The sequence below is a fragment of the Nematostella vectensis genome, chromosome 9 (genome assembly GCF_932526225.1).
Source record: "Nematostella vectensis chromosome 9, jaNemVect1.1, whole genome shotgun sequence".
Classification (NCBI taxonomy): domain Eukaryota; kingdom Metazoa; phylum Cnidaria; class Anthozoa; order Actiniaria; family Edwardsiidae; genus Nematostella; species Nematostella vectensis.
In genome coordinates this window covers 10,369,617-10,392,201 of record NC_064042.1, presented here as the reverse complement: position 1 = coordinate 10,392,201, position 22,585 = coordinate 10,369,617, and the positions used below count along the sequence as shown (strand labels likewise).

General features: G+C 38.2%; 2 protein-coding genes across 4 annotated transcripts in view; one reads left to right on the top strand and one right to left on the bottom strand.

Moving 5' to 3' along the window:
• Positions 1 to 349: 349 nt before the first annotated feature.
• Positions 350 to 9,971, bottom strand: LOC5512687 (S-formylglutathione hydrolase). Its single transcript, XM_048732296.1, has 11 exons — positions 9,813 to 9,971; positions 9,579 to 9,711; positions 9,051 to 9,139; positions 8,158 to 8,256; positions 6,629 to 6,753; positions 5,803 to 5,867; positions 5,390 to 5,444; positions 4,125 to 4,223; positions 3,702 to 3,767; positions 2,877 to 2,978; positions 350 to 1,324 (listed from the first exon to the last, which is right to left on the bottom strand). The coding sequence occupies exons 1-11, from the start codon at positions 9,856 to 9,858 to the stop codon at positions 1,253 to 1,255; spliced, it is 951 nt and encodes a 316-aa protein (XP_048588253.1). The 5' UTR covers positions 9,859 to 9,971; the 3' UTR covers positions 350 to 1,252.
• A 174-nt stretch (positions 9,972 to 10,145) lies between these two features.
• Positions 10,146 to 22,585, top strand: part of LOC5512688 (GTPase-activating protein) — a 46,807-nt gene continuing 34,367 nt past the window's right edge. Inside the window, exons 1-17 of one of the 3 annotated variants that reach the window (XM_048732294.1) lie at positions 10,147 to 10,500; positions 10,626 to 10,756; positions 10,931 to 10,970; positions 12,010 to 12,038; positions 13,752 to 13,839; positions 13,985 to 14,067; positions 14,449 to 14,543; positions 15,057 to 15,156; positions 15,981 to 16,077; positions 16,747 to 16,862; positions 17,114 to 17,210; positions 17,551 to 17,606; positions 17,709 to 17,822; positions 18,147 to 18,197; positions 18,446 to 18,547; positions 20,495 to 20,603; positions 22,212 to 22,232. In XM_048732294.1, the coding sequence (XP_048588251.1) occupies positions 10,449 to 10,500; positions 10,626 to 10,756; positions 10,931 to 10,970; positions 12,010 to 12,038; positions 13,752 to 13,839; positions 13,985 to 14,067; positions 14,449 to 14,543; positions 15,057 to 15,156; positions 15,981 to 16,077; positions 16,747 to 16,862; positions 17,114 to 17,210; positions 17,551 to 17,606; positions 17,709 to 17,822; positions 18,147 to 18,197; positions 18,446 to 18,547; positions 20,495 to 20,603; positions 22,212 to 22,232 (1,381 nt within the window). In that variant the 5' untranslated portion in view covers positions 10,147 to 10,448. Of the gene's footprint in view, positions 10,501 to 10,625; positions 10,757 to 10,930; positions 10,971 to 12,009; positions 12,039 to 13,751; positions 13,840 to 13,984; positions 14,068 to 14,448; positions 14,544 to 15,056; positions 15,157 to 15,980; positions 16,078 to 16,746; positions 16,863 to 17,113; positions 17,211 to 17,550; positions 17,607 to 17,708; positions 17,823 to 18,146; positions 18,198 to 18,445; positions 18,548 to 20,494; positions 20,625 to 22,211; positions 22,233 to 22,585 lie in introns of all 3 variants that reach the window. The other 2 variants (XM_048732295.1, XM_048732293.1) reach the window with 2 other exon arrangements.

Sequence of the window (22,585 nt, the reverse complement as noted above, 5' to 3'; positions counted from 1 at the left end):
GAGAGACGGTTCTAGCACTCGGAAAACTCGAAATCGCAGTAACTACACATCAAATTACCAAACCATTCAGCACTGTTTTTATCCACCATCCGCGACGAACGCGTGAAAACGAAATTGTGTGAAAGATGACGGTTTCTCACTCCCCCTCTCCCTCCTAGCCTCGGTTTCACGCGCGCGTCGCAAAGAGTTGTGGGAAGACACGAATTGAAAGCTTATAATAGTTCGAATAGTTCGAAAGCGAACTGCCCGAGTTAGAGCAAGGGGTTCCACTGTGTAGTACATCAATGTAAGCCCGCGTTTTAGTACCAAATTATAGATCAATATCATTATCACTACACATCGACCAAGATTTATCATTCTCCTACAGATGGTTATTTTCATTTAATCCGAGCAACATGCTACGTATACAAGCACTCCTCTAGCATGCAGCATGCACGAACCAAGTACATACAGTAGACGAGGGTGAGGCTAGGCAGGAGCCAGACTGGTAGTTTTTTAGTTAAGCAAGTTGGGTAGTCAAGTAAACACAAGATTGAAAAAAGTGTTGCACGATTCCTGGAAACAGAGCAATTACGCTGATGTTTCGAGCCTTAGTCGGAGCAAAAAAAAAACAAAAAAACAAACAAACAAAGGCTTACACTCGAAAAGTCAGCGCAACTACTCTCTTTCCCAGAAGCGTACAACACTTTTTCAGCATTGTGTTGTTTATAACTTATCTACACAACACCTACGCAGATCATCTAGTTTTTCTACAGCTTGTCTGTAGTCTTTAAGTTATAAGTTTAACTTATCAATATATGTATTAGGTGGGTAATCCAAAAGCTATTAGTTAGTAGGTAAGTAAAGTTTAGATAGTGTTGTTCCAGAAAACATCCATACCCCCCCCCATTGAGGGGATTGGAGATTCCCAGGGGGTGGGGGGTTCAAACGACCAGGAATTTCCATAGGGGAGGGGGGGGGGGTAAAATGCCCTTTTTCCCTACAGTTACTGTATTTATTTTCTTCGAAGGTGTTGGAAATTCCAGAGGGGTGGTGGGTCATACCTCCGACTCCCTGGAGGGGGGGGGGGGGGGGATAGATATTTTCTGGAACTACACATAAGGTAATTAGTGTGAGTTGTTGAGGGAGGATTACATGACCACATAAGCTATGCTGTTATCTCTATCGTGTTTGAAAAATGTATTATTATTATTATTACTGAGTGTCTGCTCCTCCCTAAATCCTCGTCCATGAGACATCCTTCCATCCATCACTAGCATTTTGTATGGAAAGCGATATGATCACCGATGAATGACGACACAAAATAGTAGCTGTGATCATAGCCCTGTGGAAAAATAAAGAAATATAAAAAAGGACACTAAAAATATAGACATTAGTGTATGCTGTACTTTGTATGTATTCTTAATTTTTGTATGCTCTACAAACGTAACATATGACGATAGAGTTACGTATGACATATGAAGAGCATAACATATGAAGATTATATAACGTATGACCATAGCTAGAGAAAGAGACATGTAAAATCCGAAATCTTCAGTAAACGGGGGAAGCTGTTACCAGCCTCCCCCAGCTGCATGGTTAGTGAGGTTCGCAGGGGACACTCTGTCCATCACCAAGGGGTTTGTCTTATTGAAGAATTACAACAGAAGAAATGGCCACTAAAAATATATAATCGTTGTTGTGCTAAAGGCCTCGGCAAGATTTAAAAATACGACCATAGAGGGTTACAATCAGAGACAATATGATAATGACTGAGGCAATAAGACAAAAAATGGAAAGGCTTTCACAAAAGAGTTACCCGGTTAATATATAAATTTTTAATCATTACAAAGGGAAGTGCCTCGGATCGCCTCATAAGACTGTGCCCCTGAGACTACGGCTGAGGCAATTCATAGATCCGACGAGCGCACGAATAACAAATCAGAAAGCAGCAAATAGAAGCCAGCGAAGTGCAACCCAAATGTCCCACAAAAGCCCCACAAATTGTACAACATGTCGGATGAGGTCTGTGAATCTTGTGTTTATCTAAAATATAGACGTTTATAGGTGTTTTCCTGCGACTTGGGAAATAAAAGACGGTCACCTTACATTATAGAAATTGATTTGTTGTCCAAGCTTGGTGAAAAACTTGTAGAGAAGCTTAGAATTAGATATCTACATGTTTGGTTGTTGAATGGAAACGACCCGAATCCAGCTCGAAATACGAAAACTTGGAAATGATAAGATAAAGCGGTGCTCTCTTCGGTAGGTACTTTGTGTTTATGTGCTTTCAAAGCTATTTTTGTCAACTTGCAGTGATTTAAGTGCGGGGAAAAGTAGAAGAGAATGCCGAATTCGCTGTTTACGTCTGACTTTTAACTACAAGTTTTATCGGCAAATGTCAAGATTTACAGCAATAATACAAACGACAGTCTCCATTCTTATATGTAATTGAAGTAACCTAGGAAAATATCAAACACAAGTTTAATGGTAGGACTTACACCGTTCTTGTATGTGTGGTTTGTTTCCTTTTTGTTTGTTCGCAGAAATTTTACTTGTTTTTCTGCAATTTGAGTCCCAACTCTACACTAAAAGTGGCGGGTCATTGAAAACAGGACTATCACTTTCTACGCTGACCGGAAGATGCTTATTTTGCTTGTCCAGATTCGCAGAAAAATATCTCAAACCAATCTTTTTGCCGTCGATTGCCGCCTTTTTGTGGGACATTTGTGGGACCACATGGCTGTTATTGCATCATCTCTTTCCTGATTGGCTATTCGTGATTGATATGTCGGATTTATGAATTGCCTCTGTTTGCCTGTCTGTTTGCATTATACTGGCCACAGCCCTGTCTCAAAAGTTGAAAGGTCTCTGATGACAGCCTCATAGAGACTAACCTCATGTTTGCGAAGAGTGACTGACACAAGGTTGTTGTTGCTGCAAGCCTGCACAAAATTCTCAGGTAGCAACTGATGCGGGTAGAAGGTATCTGCTAGACCCTAGAAGAGGCATTCATAGGAGATTAGTCTCAGGTATTCAGTTATAAACAGCTGCAAGATGGCCCAAGGACCATGAACTTAACTTTGGTGTGCATGGCACTAAGCAGCCAAACAATAACAATAACTAATAGCAATGCCTATAGTAGTGATAGAAATAGTAATGGTGATGGTGATGGTGATGGTGATGGTGATGGTGATGGTGATGGTAGTGGTAATGGTGGTGGTGATGGTGATGGTGATGGTAGTGGTAATGGTGGTGGTGATGGTGGTGGTGATGGTGATGGTGATGGTGATGGTAGTGGTAATGGTGGTGGTGATGGTGATGGTGATGGTAGTGGTAATGGTAATGGTGGTTGTGATGGTGGTGGTGGTGGTGATGGTGGTGGTGGTGGTGGTGGTGGTGGTGATGGTGATGGTAGTGGTAATGGTGGTGGTGGTGGTGGTGATGGTGGTGGTGGTGGTGATGGTGGTGGTGATGGTGATGGTAGTGGTAATGGTGGTGATGGTGGTGGTGATGGTGGTGGTGATGGTGATGGTGGTGGTGGTGGTGATGGTGATGGTGGTGGTGATGGTGATGGTAATAGCAATACACTGGGCTAAAAGAACCTGAGAAAGCATTGAATAACAAAAAAAAGTCAACCCAATTAATGCTAATGATTTTATGATGAGAAAATTACACATTCACTTCCCTTATTTCACAAGTAGTTTTAGTTTGTAGTTTACCTGATCAATTAGGATCTTCAAGGGGGGTCCTTGGTATTTCTTCACAAGTTCACACGAGTCATACTCCTGCCACGAAAAAAAGAGCAACTAACATCAGAACAGACATGACACAACTCCGAAGGACTTCCAATAGCAGGGGGAACAGAGGGGTTCCTGTTTAAAGTTTTCTCTTGTGATCTAAACAATATCTTAATTGTGCCTTTACCCCCTGGCCACACCCCTAATAAAATATTTTCGATTGTTATTAGTAAACGCTTTTTTCAGTCAATTAAAAAATATGGCAGAAGCCAAACATTGTTGGATAAGTCAGGGCAATTTGGAGCCCCAGAGATAGGTAAACACAATAGTTTTCAACTCAGAACCTGAGAGGTTGGGGGAGGGGGGTGGAGCACTGAGAACAATGGCATATTACTCTGTACATACCTTCCATGCGTCCTTGTTTGACCCCAAGTATCCAGAGAAAGCTTTTTCACCCCATGGACAATGAATTGGGTTACAGATTGGGGCAAAAGCACTTGCGCACTGATGAAGAGAAGCAAATGTTTAACTGCTCAATGGTGATGGCGTGTATAAGTATAACAAGACAGGAGTTTATATATCTCATTTTATCAATAAGTAGCCTTGAAATTGGGCATCTGGCTTCTGGGAACTTTGTTGGTTGTTATATGGAGGTCAAAATAAAGACATAACAGGAAAGGTGTTTTTATCTTTGGGGCAATGTAATTGGCATGATTATGCATTCCATTGCTTTAATATGTCCCTCAAAACATATACAGCCACAAAAGTACAGCCATGAATCAGAAAGTAATTCACGGGCAGATCCAGGATTCCTTGAATGGTGCATCAATCACCATCTTGCCCCGCCTCTGGTCCATTGTATCTGTGCTTTTGTAATTCAATATTCCAGCTTTAAGGTCTTGGTAAAGGTAAACGATGTGTCCGCGGAAAAAAAAATGTTGCGCCGCAATTTTCACTACATGTACAAACTATAAATCAAATAAAAGGTAAAAGATTGAATTACCTCCTGCAAGTTTTATTTTTGCAATAGCTAATTCCTTGTTAAAGTTTTGAGGCCTCAAACTCAAAAGTACGGAGTTTACTCAAGAGAATAATGAACCTTCACGTTATTGAGCATGTACTTGCACGTAATTGCATTTCAATGACAGATAGATAATCTACCAAAGTGTGTGAGGACTTTTTATTATTTGACACTGTCAACAAAATATCACGAATCAAAGTTGGGACTCTCATTTCTGGCGAAGTTTGGACACGAAAAGTGCTATAAAAGCGACCTTTAGTCGAAAATTCCTCAAACACTTTATGACATGGCATAATAATCTATCAGATCCCAAAAAAAGGTGATATCTTAAAACCCGTCACGAGGTTTACGCCCGACAAGCGCGAGTTCTCGCCTCAAAATAATACGCTAGAAAAGTCAAAGATTTGGCATGAATTCACGGTCAACAGGTCACGGGAAACAGCAAAGGCCCATTTTAGCCGTCTTAGAATGCGATTTATGGAAAAAATTTTTTGGCAAAAATAAAGTTTAAGAACTATTGATAAAGGTTTTGCAAAAACCACCAAAACAAAAAGTGGTGTCAAATTTACCTTTACCAAGACCTTAAAGAGTGATTAAAATTAAAAATTGATAAAGTTATTCTAAAAATATTTCATCAATAGATACCCACCCGGTAAAGACCAGGGTTTCTGAGTGCACACATTAAAGCTCCATGGCCTCCCATACTGTGTAAATAAACAAAAAGGCACATTCAATCAATAGCTTGCTCTCACCTTTTTTTTGCTTTCCTTTTCTAAACTACAATACCTTGCTTTTATCCTTGATAACTGTAAAAGGGTAGGATACAGGATGATGTAAAAAGGCTAGCCCTAAAGCTATGGACTTGTGCTAAGAGGTCACATGACTTTTGGGTTGGCAAACTAGCACACGCTTTGGCGGCAAAATAACAGCAACAAAAATAACTTATTTAGCACTTACAAATAACAAATAAATATTTTTCAGAAAGGGTTTATATTATTTTGTAACAGTGTACCTATTTTTAAGTACCAGCAATAAGAACAGATCATCATTCACAAAACAAACCTGTGTCCAGAGATAGACTTTATTTCTGGGTCAGCAGGAAAATTGGCATTGATGAGTTCTGGTAACTAGAAAACAATTTTTTCTTAGAGAACCGTATTTACTCAAATAAGAGGCTCCCTCAAATAAGCGCCTCACCTGAATAAGCACCCCATTTGAACCAAGCTCCTCCCCAGGATAGGCCCCCCCTTTCCCAGGTTTTATGTAAATGAGTAAAATAACTATCATACATGTAGTTCCAAGAATAGACTCTGGACAACAAAGAGACAAATATTTAATGGATGAAAGTTTATTGAAAAAAGCTACTTCAAGTTATAATAATGATATTTATGTTCTTTGGCCTTTTGTGCGGAATTTCCCCTTTTTAAAAAAATAAGCCCCACCCCACCCCAAATAGGGGGCCAAGGCCCTTATTAGAGTAAATATGGTATACACTATTCATTACAGTACAGGTATAGATAGGTTTTCAGAAAAGGCATAGGTATAAGTTTTCAAAAAAAGGGTATGCGTTTTCTTGTTTATTTTTAATTATTTTACATATACTTTTTTTTCAGGTGGAAGCAGGCTTTACTGTCTTGGCCCCTGAGAACAATTTTTTTGAAAACATTTTACACAAGGGTGTCAGGCCCGTACCCAGGAATCTAGCTATGCATTATAGTTTTGTCAACAAATAGCACATCCATTGGGAACTTTCGGCCATTGTGGGGGGGCGGGGGTACGGGCCTGGGTGTTGTGCTTAATGATAACGCAAGCCTTCTAGTTTTTTTATTGATGAAATGTTGGTGAATAATCACATATTAATATCATATCATTGTTTTCATGATCATACCTCTTTTGTGATGTATGAGTACATGTTATAGTTTGTCTTCCACTTTTCTTCAGTTGCATCGACATAGAATCCAGCGCCTGAACCAAAATCCCAGCTGTCATCTTCTCCTTCAATATTACACCCTCCTGAGAATAAAAAATGGAATAAATTGATTAAGAGGAACTGGAATGCAATTAATAGACATGTTTCTCTAAAAAGAGTTACAGAAGAGTGTGTTTGCAGGTAACTAACAGTATGAAACTCTTTTTATTTATAAAAAGGGAAAAGAAAATTACGGTAGCTACAAATTCACAGACAGGGCGTAACTAAAACAGGTCAGATTTTTTCTTTATTTAGAATAAAAATATCCTGAGCAAAGTTTCATCTTTATCTATGCATACACAATACATTTCTCTCAATTGATTTTTTTTTAGAAATATTAAGGGAAAGGTGTAACTTTGGGCAAGGGAAACAATTGAAAAGGGCCATTTTTCAGATGATGGAATTTGAGTGAAAAAGCAAGGCTTCAGCAGGCTGGAGTTTGTTAATAACAGTCTTGCAAATATATGCAGTTTTCTTTATTATTATTTTTTTTTAAATACCATATTTCAAACATTTTTAGCCGGCTGTTAAGCTTTAATATTTATTTTCTCTAAAAACAACTAAGGCAGTTGTAAACTCCAACCTCTCAAAGCCTCTCTTTCACCTCTCAGTCAGTCTCCAGTCAATCCCAGTAACTAGCTCGAACATTGATCACCTCCTGTAATTTTCCTATAATTGTCTTACATCCCAGAATAAAGGTCACAATAAACTCTCAACATTTCGAATTCAATTTGACAGCGTGGCTTGAATGAACCAATCAGCACGTCACTTTATTGACAGCATGCACCTGGTGACAATCAGCGTTGCATCCACGGATTCCTCTATCGTCTCTTGGTTGCCGATATGTGTAAAAACTTAGCCTTTTTTGGTAGAAAGAGTTTGTTTAGGAGGCCGAAAATCGCTGGGGACATGTATATTTATATTCTACCGCACTGTGGTGGTTGATTTTTGGATTTTACTCATACTCCAATTCTGGCCGCTTGATCTGATCGCATGTCTTCAAAGCCTGCCTGCCTTTACTTCTTTTTATAGGTACCTAGTAACGCGAAATCCCTCAACGGCTGAAATGTTAGAAATACTGCTTATTCTGAATAAATACACATCACAAAGCAATGAGAGTTTATTGTGACCTTTATTCTAGGATATAAGACAATTATAGGACAATTACAGGAGGTGATCAATCGTGAAAATATTCAAGCTAGTTACTGGGATTGACTGGAGGCTGACTGAGAGGTTGGTAAGCCTGTGCTTTCACATTCAAAATACATAGCACACATTATCTGGAAAACAGCCATTTGCATTGAAAAAAGTAAATCAATTAAGGAAGTTTAAAGGAATTTTATTGTGATAATCATTTTGAATAATATCACCTCAATTAGCTTTCCTACCTGCAGGTTCAGGGACTTAAGATTTGTATATAATTAACTTTGCGTTGTTATCTAACTTACTTGGGCTAGTGTCTGGAGCGACAATCATGACCCCGTGCTCTGCGGCATAACGCTGGGCACCAGCTTTGGTTACAAAGTTCTGCTCAGTACATGTTAGCCCTAGACAGTAACAAATACTGATGAGATACACCCTATCTAACATTTCAACAAGGAAAATAAACTGAATTTTGTTCATCAGACTTGACAGAGTAGTGTGCACTAGAGTGGCTACCATTTTGCAAAGAAGGCCAATTAAAAGGATGCAAAAAAACATTATCTGGTTGACATTGACTTCACTAAAGCACTAGCATGGCAGGGGAAAAAATGCTTCAGTGCATGTCAGAACATGTTGAAATCCTCCTAGTCTTGCATGCTTATTGGTCAACTACTGTGAAACTAGGGGTCATAGTAGCACACATCACACTGAGTGGTTTAATAAAGGTTAAAGGCTAACCAAGATGTATTGATTTGGTAAACAACTTCCCTGCTTCCTAGAAATCAACCCCATTCCAGGGCAACAAAAAGCTAATTTCTGGGCCTAAAAAGTGTCAATCAATACTTTTTAATTTGATTGGGTAAGTAGATAGTGGGCAAGGTGGTGGACTTAGAGTTGAGGGGTTAGGCGGAGCCCAGGCGCGTACATAGGGGGGTGCGGCCTTGGCGGCCAAAAAGTGGGTCATTTCTTATAAAGGAATTTTCAAATCCTATGCTTTTTCCATATGATGCCTATGACTGCACATCCCCCTTCAGCCAATCCTGGGTGCACACCAAGAGCCCCCACTTGGCAAGGCGGTCGACTCAAATGAAAGAAAGAGTTCCATTACAAGCTAGAATGAGACTTCAGAAAAAAAAAAAAAAACATTGGCTTAATAGACATGGCTACAGGGGCCTCATGCAGGTAATGTCACAAATACCTGATAACCAATAAAACACAGGCACCTTCTCAGACGCAGCCTGTGGTGGGATGTAAACCCCAAAGTTCATGTCGCATTTAAGAACTGAGCTGAAATAATAATAAGGAGAACAAAATAAGTTACTACTGCTCCAGGCTTGTAGAAACAACAAGCCATGCCCATTACCAAAATTTTTGTGCACTTGCACACACACTTGCTTGTGGATAGGGGGACAGAGGACCACTTTTTGCCACAAAATAAAAGAGCATTATTAAAAATACCCTAAGGAGGGGGAAGATTTTGGGTCCGCGTGAAGTAATCTTTTGGAGCCCCCCCCCCCCCCCCCCCCTAATACAACATAAAAAAAATTGGATACCCCCTTTGGAAGGTTAAAATTTTTTGGATCCCCAATAACAGCCCCTCATCCAACCCATCCCCCCCTCTCCTCACCAGGGTATAAATTGGACACTCCCAAAAACCAGATCTAGGAGATGTCAACAACTAAAAAAAAACTAGCTAGTTTAGTGATTATTTATACCATGTGCTAACCTGTAGTGCTTGAAAACCTTCTGTTCCCCACCAAACGCCTTGTTACACGAACTCTGGGTCAGCGCCATGTTGGATTTTGGTGTGCAAAGAGTCCGGTAAAGTTCTGTCGCGAATCTCTCGTAAGCTCTCAAGCCTTGAGAAGTACACAAATAACACAGATTGCATTAGTATGCAAGGACGTGCAAGAGGATAAGGAGAGGTAAATTACAAATAAGGAAAAGAAAGAAGTTTTACCGTGTCTTGCTCTGACAAACTCTGGCAGCAAAGAAAGAATACTCATCCCCAGATCCCTTCACGAAGCTCTCCGTAACGCAGTTTATTGTGTCACGCTCACATGTGGATTGTCACGGAAGTGTCTAGAGGAAACGAGGGATTCGTGAAACCACGGCTTTTAAATACCCAAATGCATTAACATCCCACTTAATTTTTAGGTCTGATAGACCCTTTTTGTTTTAACGTAATTTGCAGCTGTTGATGCTTTAGACTGGATGTTGAGGATTTTTGCGCCGGATCTTCGTCATCAAAATGCCTTCCCAGTTCCCGCCCTCTCATCGCTAGCTGCCCCCAAGCATTCCGCGTCACGTGTTTTGGGAATATCACATGTGAAAATATTGACAGATATTGATTTCTCTGCGGCACAGTTCTGTACGGAAAGCGAGCAATTCGGAAATGATGCTGCAAGCTGCTAGTCATTCAATCCTGCTGCAATGAGGGGGTTGGAACGATGGTATTCTTGTTTAATAGAAACACTGAAGACGTTATAGATGAATGGACGTATTTTGTAGAAGAAAGCTCATCGAATTTTTTTTTTGGTGCGTGTTGAAATGATACTTTGTGGACGTTAAAAGAAACGCTTTAAAACGTTTAAATATGGCTGAAATAAAACCACCAGAGTTTAAAGAAGGAGACAAGCTAAGATCCAGTGAGTATGCCTCTTAAATGGCTGAAACCGGCCCCCGGTTAAGCGATCATTGTACATTTTATTTAACGACAACCATCTCATCAGTCAGCTTACTGTCGTCTTTAAAATGTTCTCTTTATCCGCAGTTCGAAGAAGGCTCAAGCTACTAAAACAAGAAATATCCGAGCTGAGCAAAAAGAACTACGAGCTAGAACGAGATGTGAAGTTTTTTGACCAAAGAATAGCTCTCCTAATAAACCACAGAATTGCGGTTGAGGTAGGTAGATCCTACTACTTATTTTTGTCCCCACCATTGGCAAATTTTTGTCGTTGTAAAACTAGAATTGCCCTTCACACTCATATGTTTCGTTTAAATTTGCCTAAGCCATTTAGCCCTCTTGGCTATCAAAATGCACAACTTAATACATCTATTTCTATTTTGATCACACAGGAATTGTCGGACCGGATAGGAGATTACGATAGGAGAGTTGGTGAGAAAATTCTGTTCCTAAATAGGGCACGTTTGTACTCTTTACTGTAAATTTAAACATATTTAAGGTATTAGCCGTGTTATTTAATGTACTTCAATGTAATATACATTGTTTATCTTAATAATATTTATTTATAATTCATCGAATACTACGTTTGCACCGTGCTCTTTGTGCTAAAAAAAGAATGTTTTTCTTTCTTCGTTGTCAAGCTTTGAACCAATATTTACCCAATTTCGTCGCTGTTGTTTTATCAATTTATGGAATATCATAACTTGTTAAAATTCAAGAGGTCAGTTGATTATTGTAATTTCCCCAAAGCGAAGGATCGGATTGCCGATAATAAAGATCTAGCTAACTAACAAACTTCTCACCTCAACTAACTGGTAATTAAGTATCTTTTCATCTACTTTATAATTGTTTTGGGTCTAAGTTTTGTAATGTAGACTACGCTTTATGGACTGGCATGGGATTTACACAGTCATGACAAACATAATGTTGTGTACATATATTCTTGTTTTTGATTACATTTAGATTAAAGGTCACGAAATCTATATATTTATTTAATATCTAATCTAAATATATTAAATTTTCCTCATTTGCAGAGAAATTACTAGTAATGTAAAGAGGCACTTTTTTTTATTTATTTATTTTATTTCATGGTCTTAGTATAGAAACTACATCTGTGTTGTACTATTTTATTTGCATTTCTCTTTTCTTTACTGTGAAACATCTGAAGAGTATGACTAAGAGATATAATGCTTATATCCAATAATGCTTTTTTTTAAGTTTCACTGACTGTATCAAATTCTTCTGTTTCTGATGATATCTATTTTATGTTTTTTGGTATATGTTTTTTGTAAAAAAAAAAAATCATCAATTGTTTATATTTCCGTTGTACTTTTTACTCTCATTTCACTTTCCGTTACTCAAGCGTTGTAACCCTTTTTGTCATATGTAGTTTATATAATGGTATGCGTTTTTGTTCACAACGCTTAATTCTACTGATTTCATATTATTGTTTATTATCCATGTCTTGTAGGTGTATTGAAAGATGAGCTTCAGCAACAGGTGAGAAATCTTGGACTAAAGCTTGATTACATACCGTAAAATTCTGATAATTAGCCAGCCCGTGTATAAGCCCCCCCATCTTTGAAACATAATATCCCCTCCAATAATAAGGTCCCCCGAATATAGCCCCCAAGGGGTTATACTCAGAGGGCTGTATAAAAGCAATTTACATGCATTGAACAAGTAATGGCTGTTTTTTTTTTAACGTTATTTGTACTCAAGTCGACCTAGTTACAACCTTTAACAAAGTCTTTTCTTATTGTCCTTTTCATAGCCAATGTTTGATCAACAATTTTAACTCCTTTGGACATACAGATGCAAAAATCCCTTCAATAATAAGCCCCCCCCCCCCCCCCCCCCCCGAGTGTAAGGTCCAAAAAGGGCCTTTGAAAAGTATAAGCCCCAGGGCTTATTATCGGAATTTTACGGTAGCTAATATTTCAACATAATATGAGTGTCATAATATTTTGACAAAGCCACATGAGAGAAAAAAAAGGAATTTTTCCCATAATGCTGTTATGTTTTATGTTAATTAATATTCAATTTTTGTTTCTTCTCATCTATCTTAATCCTTTCTCCGATAACCCTTACCTAGAGCCAAAATGAATAAGCATGAATGGAACACTTTTTCAAGAGAAAAAGAATGGTTTTAACATAGAGCGGACAATTGTGATTGTTAATGTAGCGTCAAGCGTTATACTTTCAAGCCTCTAAGACTTTTGTAGGGGGCAGAAATACCTAGTGTGAAAAATGTCAAAAAAATTCTGAATATAGAAATATCAAAATTTTAAAGAAATAAGACACCAGGGGGTTCAGGGGGTTACTAGATAAAGGCTTCCACGCTCAAGTTGTTATTTCCCTAAGCATGCACAGAATATAGACACACTGTGACAGACAGCCAGAAAATCTCATCTATAATCATTAGGGTAATGTTAAATGCAGTGAGAGTTAAAGTGCTGTACCAAATACTTAGTTCATACTCTTGATAATGTCTTCTGATTGGTCAAGTATTTTAAATGACCCTTTAATGCAAGGTTTTTATTCTCCCTCACCAAATACTTAGTTCATACTCTTGATAATGTCTTCTGATTGGTCAAGTATTTTAAATGACCCTTTAATGCAAGGTTTTAATTCTCCCTCAAGTGATAGTGCGTCTTTTGCTGCCTTTTTATCTGTAGTTTATCATATTTTGCAGAAAAGCTTAATGGTGTCTGCTGATTTTGGTAGTTCCTTAGCAGACTATTGGCCAATGTAAAACTATTGGAGATAAGAAATAATGAGTCATAAAAGTTAAATAAACTTTGGAGCTCATGAAAATATAAGTGAATGTAATGTGAAATCAGTGTTTATTTCTGCGTAAAAGGCTGTCGCTTATCATAGCAACCATCAAGCTGGTGTAACTGTATTTCCTAAAGTGATAGTTTGGGTGTAGGAGGGACAACATATCTAAGGCTAAGATAGAATCAGCTGTTTTTTCTATTTTTGGGGGGTGGGGGGGGGGGTGAGGGGAGAGTGGCAGACAGCTTACATTTTGTATAAATGTATTTGGTAAAATGGCTCCATTGGCTCTTTGTATCTTTATTTTGTACATGTACGTGTGGGGGTGGGGCGGAGGTAGTCTCTCTTGTCAGCTGCCTTGATGTAAGTGTGTAAACGTTGGTTTATGAATGTATCAGCGACTAACTAATGTAATGTTCATAATTTCTTCTTTAGCGTTTCGGGAACCTTTTTTATCTGCTGCAGACTGAGCCATCCTATCTCGCCCAGTTGTCAAGGATAGTTTCCTTGAGTGAGATTGACTGTAAGTTGTTGTTGATTTCAAATTTTGTACCTCTCAAGTATGTAAATATGTGATGCACATACCTGTAACACAGCTTAAAGCTGCCAAAGGCTAGCAATAGGCGTATCATCATCTTCACATACTATGTACTGTGCCTTGTCTCCAGCCCTGCTACAACCTGTGATGTTTTCCCTTTATGGCAACCAGTATGAAACAAGAGAAGAGTACCTCCTGCTCTCTATGTTTGAGGTAACCAATGCAGGGGAGGAAAAGAGGGGCAGCGGACAGCCCCATGTGTTTAAAATTATCATGGGGGAGGGCTGGTATTCATGGGTTCGGCAACCAAGTCATTTAGCAACTTGGCAACCATGCTAATTAAAATGATAAAAAGTTCTGGTAAAAGTATCAGTTTGTTGAAAAAACTAAAGTTCACTGGAAGATTTCTGGGGTAAATACTGTAGATCTGTACATATTGTTTGATATGTCATTTCTTGCCTTTCAAAAATTCTGAAAACAATATAGGAGGAGTATATTCACCTTTCCCCCCCATGAAAGGTTTGCTGCTACCACCTCTGCTGTTGAATACTTTAACCTTACTTATGGCCTGATACTAGACATCTTCTTTTGCAGTTGGCTCTCAAATATGAATTCGCAGAGTCTGAAAACTTCAATAGTTTGCTTCGAGCCAACACAGCAATCTCGCGGATGATGACTACTTATACAAGGTGTGATATCTCTTTTTTTTTATCAAGCATTGTAACAAAATCTGCATTCTGTTTAGTCCTTAGAGTACAATATGCCTTTGTGCATGTTACATACCTGTCAACCTCCGAAAATCTCAAGGCTTCAGAAATTTTTTGGGGCAGGTGTGGGGTATTATAAATTTTTTGGGTGAGGGGTGGGTTTAACCTTGCAGGCGTTTGCCTTATAGAAAGCTCTCACAAACAAATCCACTTATAGATCTCACAAGGGTGTTAGATAAATTGCGCTACTCAAGGGAATTATTGTTTCAAATATTTTAATAGAAAATAGGCAAAATGATGATTTTCCATAGAATATTTTTTCGGAAGCAATAAAAATCGCTAAAAAGCGGGAGATTTGGTGCTCAACGTGGGAGAGAGGGAGAAGGGATCCAAAATCTTGAGACTCCTGCCTAATGCGGGTGAGTTGACATGTATGATGTTAGTCAAACAAACAGGCAAAATATAAAGTCATTTAATCTATGCAATGTCTTGTAGAAGAGGACCCGGTCAGGAATATTTAAAGTGTACTCTGGAGGAGCCTTTAAATGATCTTATGTCTCAGGAAGACTTGGTGCTTGAAATTAATCCCATCAAGGTGAATCCATTTTGTGTGTGTTTTTTTTGTTTAATTTTGAGTATTAAAATATATAAAAATATTATGACTTTCCATCTTCTTGTGCTTTAGTAATAGAATGGTGCCCTTTTTAACTATAGGATGTTTGATTTGACAGTGATTCAATTGAATTCAGTTTGGTGCATGTCATTTGCATTTAAGTTTTTTTTGCAGCAGTGTAAAGTTAGTTCCACACATTATAGGTAGAATTCCCACCCCCCTTCCTTTCCATGTGAAAACAGTCATTGTCATTATCATTTTCCCATTTACCCATTTTCGTCTGTCATTTAGGGTGTGTCCAAGAGGGGTCCTATTTTATACATCCCTCTCTACAGGGTGTGTCCAAGAGGGCTCCTATTTTATACATCCATCTCTACAGGGTGTGTCCAAGAGGGGTCCTATTTTATACATCCCTCTCTACAGGGTGTGTCCAAGAGGGGTCCTATTTTATACATCCTTCTCTACAGGGTGTGTCCAAGAGGGGTCCTATTTTATACATCCTTCTCTACAGGGTGTGTCCAAGAGGGGTCCTGTGTTATGTATCACTCTCTACGTGATGTGACCAAGAGGGGTCCTATTGTATATATCCCTCCCTACAGTGTGGATAAGAGGGGTCCTATGTCGTGTGTCCCCCACTCTTATTTTTAGGGAAAAAAATATCAAAAAGTTATGAGAGTTAGGACTCTTATAAACTTTATAATATTTACCCACCATAGACTTGTATCTCACCCCCACCTATTATCACTTATCAGCTGCGCTTGCTCCACCCCCCTTGTCACTTCATTGATATTTTTAACCCCTTTCAGGTTTACATTGAGCTGTATGGCCACCCGATGGATGAGAGTTCTCTTACTTTAGAGAGAGCCATGGATGATCCTGAGGTCATGTTCAGAACTAAACTTCATATCCTTTTTCCTTCATGCATTTTTATTACATATCTCTTGGTGGTTTCTTGGTGTTACGGAGCACCAGCACCAAATAACAATGGAACAAAAGCCAAAAACAAAGACTATAGAATGAGACAATAAAATAGAGTACAAAGACCAAAAACAAAGCTTTCCGTAACCATCTCTGCAAGTCAGATACCATGCTTCTTACTATTTTAAAAATCGATATACAGAATAAGCTCCTGTTATTATATAGACTCTCAATTATGAACACCAAATAGTGGTTTCATATCTGTAACAAAAAGAGTTTACTTTGTTGAACCAAATCAGCACTTTATAATCACTTCCTGTGTTTGCAATGGTTAGATGCCATTTCTTTGATTCAGTAACATTAAGGATTTGTAAGTGTTTTAATAAGAGCTAAGGGTTGACAGTTGAATCCTGAAGGTCAGGATTTTTATTTTGTCTTAAAGTTTTTTAATTGTTAATCCATATTATATTCATCCCTAGAACTGATTGATTTTGAATGATACATTTTGACTCGCTAAACATTGATGTGTTAACCAAAGAATGGACAAACACCTTAAGTTTAGATTGTAGTATTATTTTTTGTATTTATTTTTAGATGGTTTGTGTTGGCCAATAGGGTAATTATGTACCAGCTTGTTCCTTAACTTTTATTCAAGGATAAAGAAGCTCCAAGACATATCGTCCTTGTTTCTTGGTATAATCATCAGCTCACTCTCTCAAGTGCCCTATGGGATACAATGGCTCTGCCGTGCCATTAAGGAATTAGCCATGGTACAGTGTGGATTCTGTGAAATTCCTGCACATTTTAACTTTGTTTCAAAGCTTTTATTCCGTAAGAACATCAGAGTTAACATCTTTTTTTAAAGATTCAGATTTTGCTCCATTATTCCAGTCTCATTTACTTTGTAAAATAATGGAACATTTTAAAATAACAATAGTAGAACAATCTTAAAGGATTGAGTTGGACATTGAAAAAAATGAAATAAAAAGATTCATCTTATTTTTATCTTTGTGGTTGACAGGAAAAATTCCCAGAAGCCACTCCTGAGCAAATCAATGCTATGATTGGTGGATTTTTCCTATTGAGATTCATCAATCCTGCAATTGTCACTCCTACAGGTAAGGAATGGTGTATCCTCCCTCAAGTCTATATTTAATTATTCCAATTTTCCAATCCTCTATTGTTCTTAACTCCTATCAGCTCTTGCATCTTACCATTCTCCTTCTCTAAGGTTGGGTGTGGCCGGTAGCCCCACCCCTTTTTCTTAGAGATTTTGCTTAGAAATGTGAAAAAAATATAAGGAAATCCAAGAAAGAACAATATATCTTGGCTTCTTTCTTGAAGTCCTTGCTTCTGCCCTCTATTTTGGCAACTCCTACTGTATTTGCCTCTGCATATTACTATTGTCTGTCCAGCATTCCAGTATTTCATATATTTGTCTTTGTCCTTGAATTTCAGCCTACATGCTAGTCAATAAACAACCTACATATACTATGAGAAGAAACCTAACTCTGGTAAGTTCAGGGCTACAGCAAGACTTAACATACTGTGTATGTGGGGGTGGGGGTGGGGGCACAATATTTGCTGATATAAGTTGTGCATATTTCTGGATATAGATTGCCAAGATACTGCAGAGTATGGCTAACAAGAACGTTGTCAGCAGTCATTTTAAAGAGGAATACATGCAACCCCTCCAGCCGTTTGCAATTAACCATGTAGACTTAATGCAGGTAAGCTCAGGGGGACAGTCAAGAAACACTCTCTTTCACAACAACAGACTGCTCATCATTAGTTGTATGGAAAAGTGTTCCTGATATGCCATCCAGTTTCACTATTCACATTAATAGGAAAGTCACCGTTTTAACATGGGTCGAAAATGGCAAATAAACCACAATATTTGTTAGTAAAAGTCCAAAGCATAAGTTTTAAATTTAAATGATTAAAAATTCAGTCCATAAACAATTCATCTGACTTCCCTTCCACCTCTCATTCAATACCGAAGTACCCCCCTCCCCTGGGTGCAGAGGCTCATGGAGATCTTGTGTTTTTTCTAGAGTTTTCTAAGTGATTTGTCATCAGTTCCCGATTTTCATGAAAGTTTAGAGGTAGGTGGTAATAATGTTTTATACACAAGTTGAAATTTGATTTATATAAACTAAATTTTGCAGACAAGATTTTTCAGTCTATCTTTTCATGGCTTTTTTATTAAGTAAAATGTGTCATGAAATATGTCCCTTAAAATGATGACATTTTAAGTTCCCAAACAATACCCTTGTTTTCTTGTATGTAATGTTGTTATGACATACGCTGGTCGACTCTCTTTAACATTTCGTATGCTTGTTTCTGACTTCAGATGGAGCATTACTTATCCTTGTCAAAAGATATCAAGATATCAATCACCCTGAATGAAATGTACAAGATTCATGAACTCATCACGAGACACACTGATTACTTGGTAAGCCAGCCAGTTATACCTATACTACTGTAAGTGTCCACACACAGACGACCTGGTAAGTCAGCAAGTGATACCAATACTATCCAACCACACGCAGACGACTTTGTAAGTCAGCCAGTGATACCTATACTAAGTGTCCACACACAGACGACTTGGTTAGTTATCCAGTGATATACCTATACTAAGTGTCCACACACAGACGACTTGGTAAGTCAGCCAGTGATACCTATACTGAGAACTGTCAACAGATTTGCATTTGTAATTGCCGGCATATAAGTGGCTATTTGGGGCGTGTTCACACACACTTCAAATCTAACCTAGGTTGGGTAGTTACTCAACCTAGGTTCGACGCTTAAGTGTAAACACAGCATAAGTGCTCACGCACACAGATGACTTGGTAATGCAGCCATTGATACCTATACTAAGTGTCCTAACACACAGATGACTTGGTAAGTCAGCAAGTGATACCTATACTAAGTGTCCACACACACAGACGACTTGGTAAGTCAGCCAATGATACCTATACTAAGTGTTCACACACACGGACAACTTGTTAAGTCAGCCAGCAATACTTATACTAAGTGTCCACACACACAGACGACTTGGTAAGTCAGCCAATGTTACCTATACTAAGTGTTCACACACACGGACGACTTGGTAAGTCAGCCAATGATACCTATACTAAGTGTTCACACACACGGACGACTTGGTAAGTCAGCCAGTGATACCTATACTAAGTGTTCACACACACAGACAACTTGGTAAGTCAGCCAATGATACCTATACTAAGTGTCCACACACAGACGACTTGGTAAGTCAGCCAGTGATACCTATACTAAGTGTTCACACACACAGACGACTTGGTAAGTCAGCCAGTGATACCTATACTAAGTGTCCACACACAGACGACTTGGTAAGTCAGCCAGTGATACCAATACTAAGTGTCCACACACAGACGACTTGGTAAGTCAGCCAGTGAAACCTGTACTAAGTGTTCACACACACGGACAACTTGGTAAGTCAGCCAGTGATACCTATACTAAGTGTTCACACACACGGACAACTTGGTAAGTCAGCCAGTGATACCTATACTAAGTGCTTGTTTTTTTACTCGTGATTCTGAAATGAGAATGATTAAAAAAGAAAGAAAAACGCGTTCGTTTATCCCACATTCCCATTCCGGAATGGAATGAGGGCCATTCCACCCATTCTGCTATCTGTAGCAGAATGACTCGAACCTGGCCACGGGCCCGTCAGAGACCACCCTATGCAGTACCATAACTAGTAGGGGAGGGTTTTTTAAAATCTTGTATCTAAGCACATTAAAAAATGTGGTGTTTGTTTGCTTCATTTTTAGATAAGCTTCAAACAGCCAGACTTCAGACATGGGTACTTGAAGATATGGAATTTATCTTCTTTGTTAGAAAATTTGATATCTCACCTGTTCACACCCCTTACCATGCCACACCTTCCTTTTCAGATCGGCAACTTATGTTTGTTTATACAATACAAGATAACAGAAATTATTAATATAGGTGCTTTAAGATTTAACAATTAGACTACGAGTTTGAGTTTTCTATGTGTCAATACATAGTCAACGAGGCGCGTAGCGCCGAGTTGACTATTTGATTCATAGAAAACGAGAACGAGTAGTCTAATTGTTTTAGTATAAATCCACTCACATATACTACCTTCGAATAGCTGACGATTTTGATAATAATTCATGTTGTTTTTGTGAAAAAAAAAACGCCGGTTTTTTCGCTGCTCGCTATCTATCGCTCAATAGATAGTGAGTACGGGAGCCAATCAAATTGCAGGATTCGTGATAGTATGTGAGTAGATTTATACTAAATCGAATTATTGTTCTGGTTTGAAATTTTTTTATTTTCTCATTCAACATTTCTCCTGCTTTCTGCTTCCCTAACCATGGCCCAACTCTGTTTTCAGGCGTTAACGGAAGACGACCCACTGCACATTTTACTGGATGAGCTTGGCCAGGCAGAGCATCAGCTTCCTTGTGTGGAAGATTGCACTATACACCTTGTCTTAACAAATAAATGGGGAGCGTCCAAACAAGGTGGGAATCTTATACCAATAACTTATGGTAAAACAGAAAATGTAATGTAGTAGATACGTCACACACCTTGCCTTAAAATAAATGGGGAGCGTCCAAACAAGGTGGGAATCTTATACCAATAATTTATGGTGAAACAGAAAATGTAATGTAGTAGTTACGCCATACACCTTGTCTTAACAAATAAATGGGGAGCGTCCAAACAAGGTGGGAATCTTATACCAATAACTTATGGTAAAACAGAAAATGTAATGTAGTAGTTACGTCACACACCTTGTCTTAACAAATAAATGGGGAGCGTCAAAACAAGGTGGGAATCTTATACCAATAACTTATGGTAAAACAGAAAATGTAATATAGTAGTTACGCCATACACCTTGTCTTAACAAATAAATGGGGAGCGTCCAAACAAGGTGGGAATCTTATACCAATAATTTATGGTAAAACAGAAAATGTAATGTAGTATTTACGTCACACGCCTTGCCTTAACAAATAAATGGGGAGCGTCCAAACAAGGTGGGAATCTTATACCAATAATTTATGGTAAAACAGAAAATGTAATGTAGTATTTACGTCACACGCCTTGTCTTAACAAATAAATGGGGAGCGTCCAAACAAGGTGGGAATCTTATACCAATAATTTATGGTAAAACAGAAAATGTAATGTAGTATTTACGTCACACGCCTTGTCTTAACAAATAAATGGGGAGCGTCCAAACAAGGTGGGAATCTTATACCAATAATTTATGGTAAAACAGAAAATGTAATGTATTAGTTACGCCATACACCTTGTCTTAACAAATAAATGGGGAGCGTCCAAACAAGGTGGGAATCTTATACCAATAATTTATGGTAAAACAGAAAATGTAACGTAGTATTTACGTCACACGCCTTGCCTTAACAAATAAATGGGGAGCGTCCAAACAAGGTGGGAATCTTATACCAATAATTTATGGTAAAACAGAAAATGTAATGTAGTATTTACGTCACACGCCTTGTCTTAACAAATAAATGGGGAGCGTCCAAACAAGGTGGGAATCTTATACCAATAATTTATGGTAAAACAGAAAATGTAATGTAGTATTTACGTCACACGCCTTGTCTTAACAAATAAATGGGGAGCGTCCAAACAAGGTGGGAATCTTATACCAATAATTTATGGTAAAACGGAAAATGTAATGTAGTATTTACGTCACACGCCTTGTCTTAACAAATAAATGGGGAGCGTCCAAACAAGGTGGGAATCTTATACCAATAATTTATGGTGAAACAGAAAATGTAATGTATTAGTTACGCCATACACCTTGCCTTTAAATAAATGGGGAGAGTCCAAACAAGGTGGGAATCTTATACCAATAATTTATGGTAAAACAGAAAATGTAATGTAGTAGTTACGCGATACACCTTGCCTTTAAATAAATGGGGAGCATCCAAACAAGGTGGGAATCTTATACCAATAATTTATGGTAAAACAGAAAATGTAATGTATTAGTTACGCGATACACCTTGCCTTAACAAATAAATGGGGAGCGTCCGAACAAGGTGGAAATCTTATACCAATAATTTATGGTAAAACAGAAAATGTAATGTAATGGGGAGCGTCCAAACAAGGTGGGAATCTTATACCAATAATTTATGGTAAAACAGAAAATGTAATGTAGTAGTTACGTCACACACCTTGCCTTAAAATAAATGGGGGGCGTCCAAACAAGGTGTGAATCTTATACCAATAATTTATGGTAAAATAGATTTAATGCATTCACTTTCACCCTTTACCATACACCTTCACTTGACAAATAAATGAGGAACGTCTAAACAACGTCTGAATATTCCAAATATATACTGAGTCAAAAGAATTGCGTTTTTACTTAGCCGCAAAGGATATTCTCAAGTTACTGGCCTCTGCCTGAGTGATGAATTAATTTTTTCAATTTTTTTTTAAATGTACTTAGCTAAAAACAACA

Excerpts from the sequence above, each read along its gene's own strand:
- LOC5512687 (XM_048732296.1), bottom strand. The coding sequence starts at position 9,858 with ATGAGTATTCTTTCTTTGCTGCCAGAGTTTGTCAGAGCAAGACACG. Across the intron at positions 8,257-9,050 it reads TGTGTTTTATTGGTTATCAG|GGCTAACATGTACTGAGCAG; the intron begins GTATTTGTGACA and ends GTTACTGTCTAG. Across the intron at positions 3,768-4,124 it reads CAAACAAGGACGCATGGAAG|GAGTATGACTCGTGTGAACT; the intron begins GTATGTACAGAG and ends TTTTCGTGGCAG.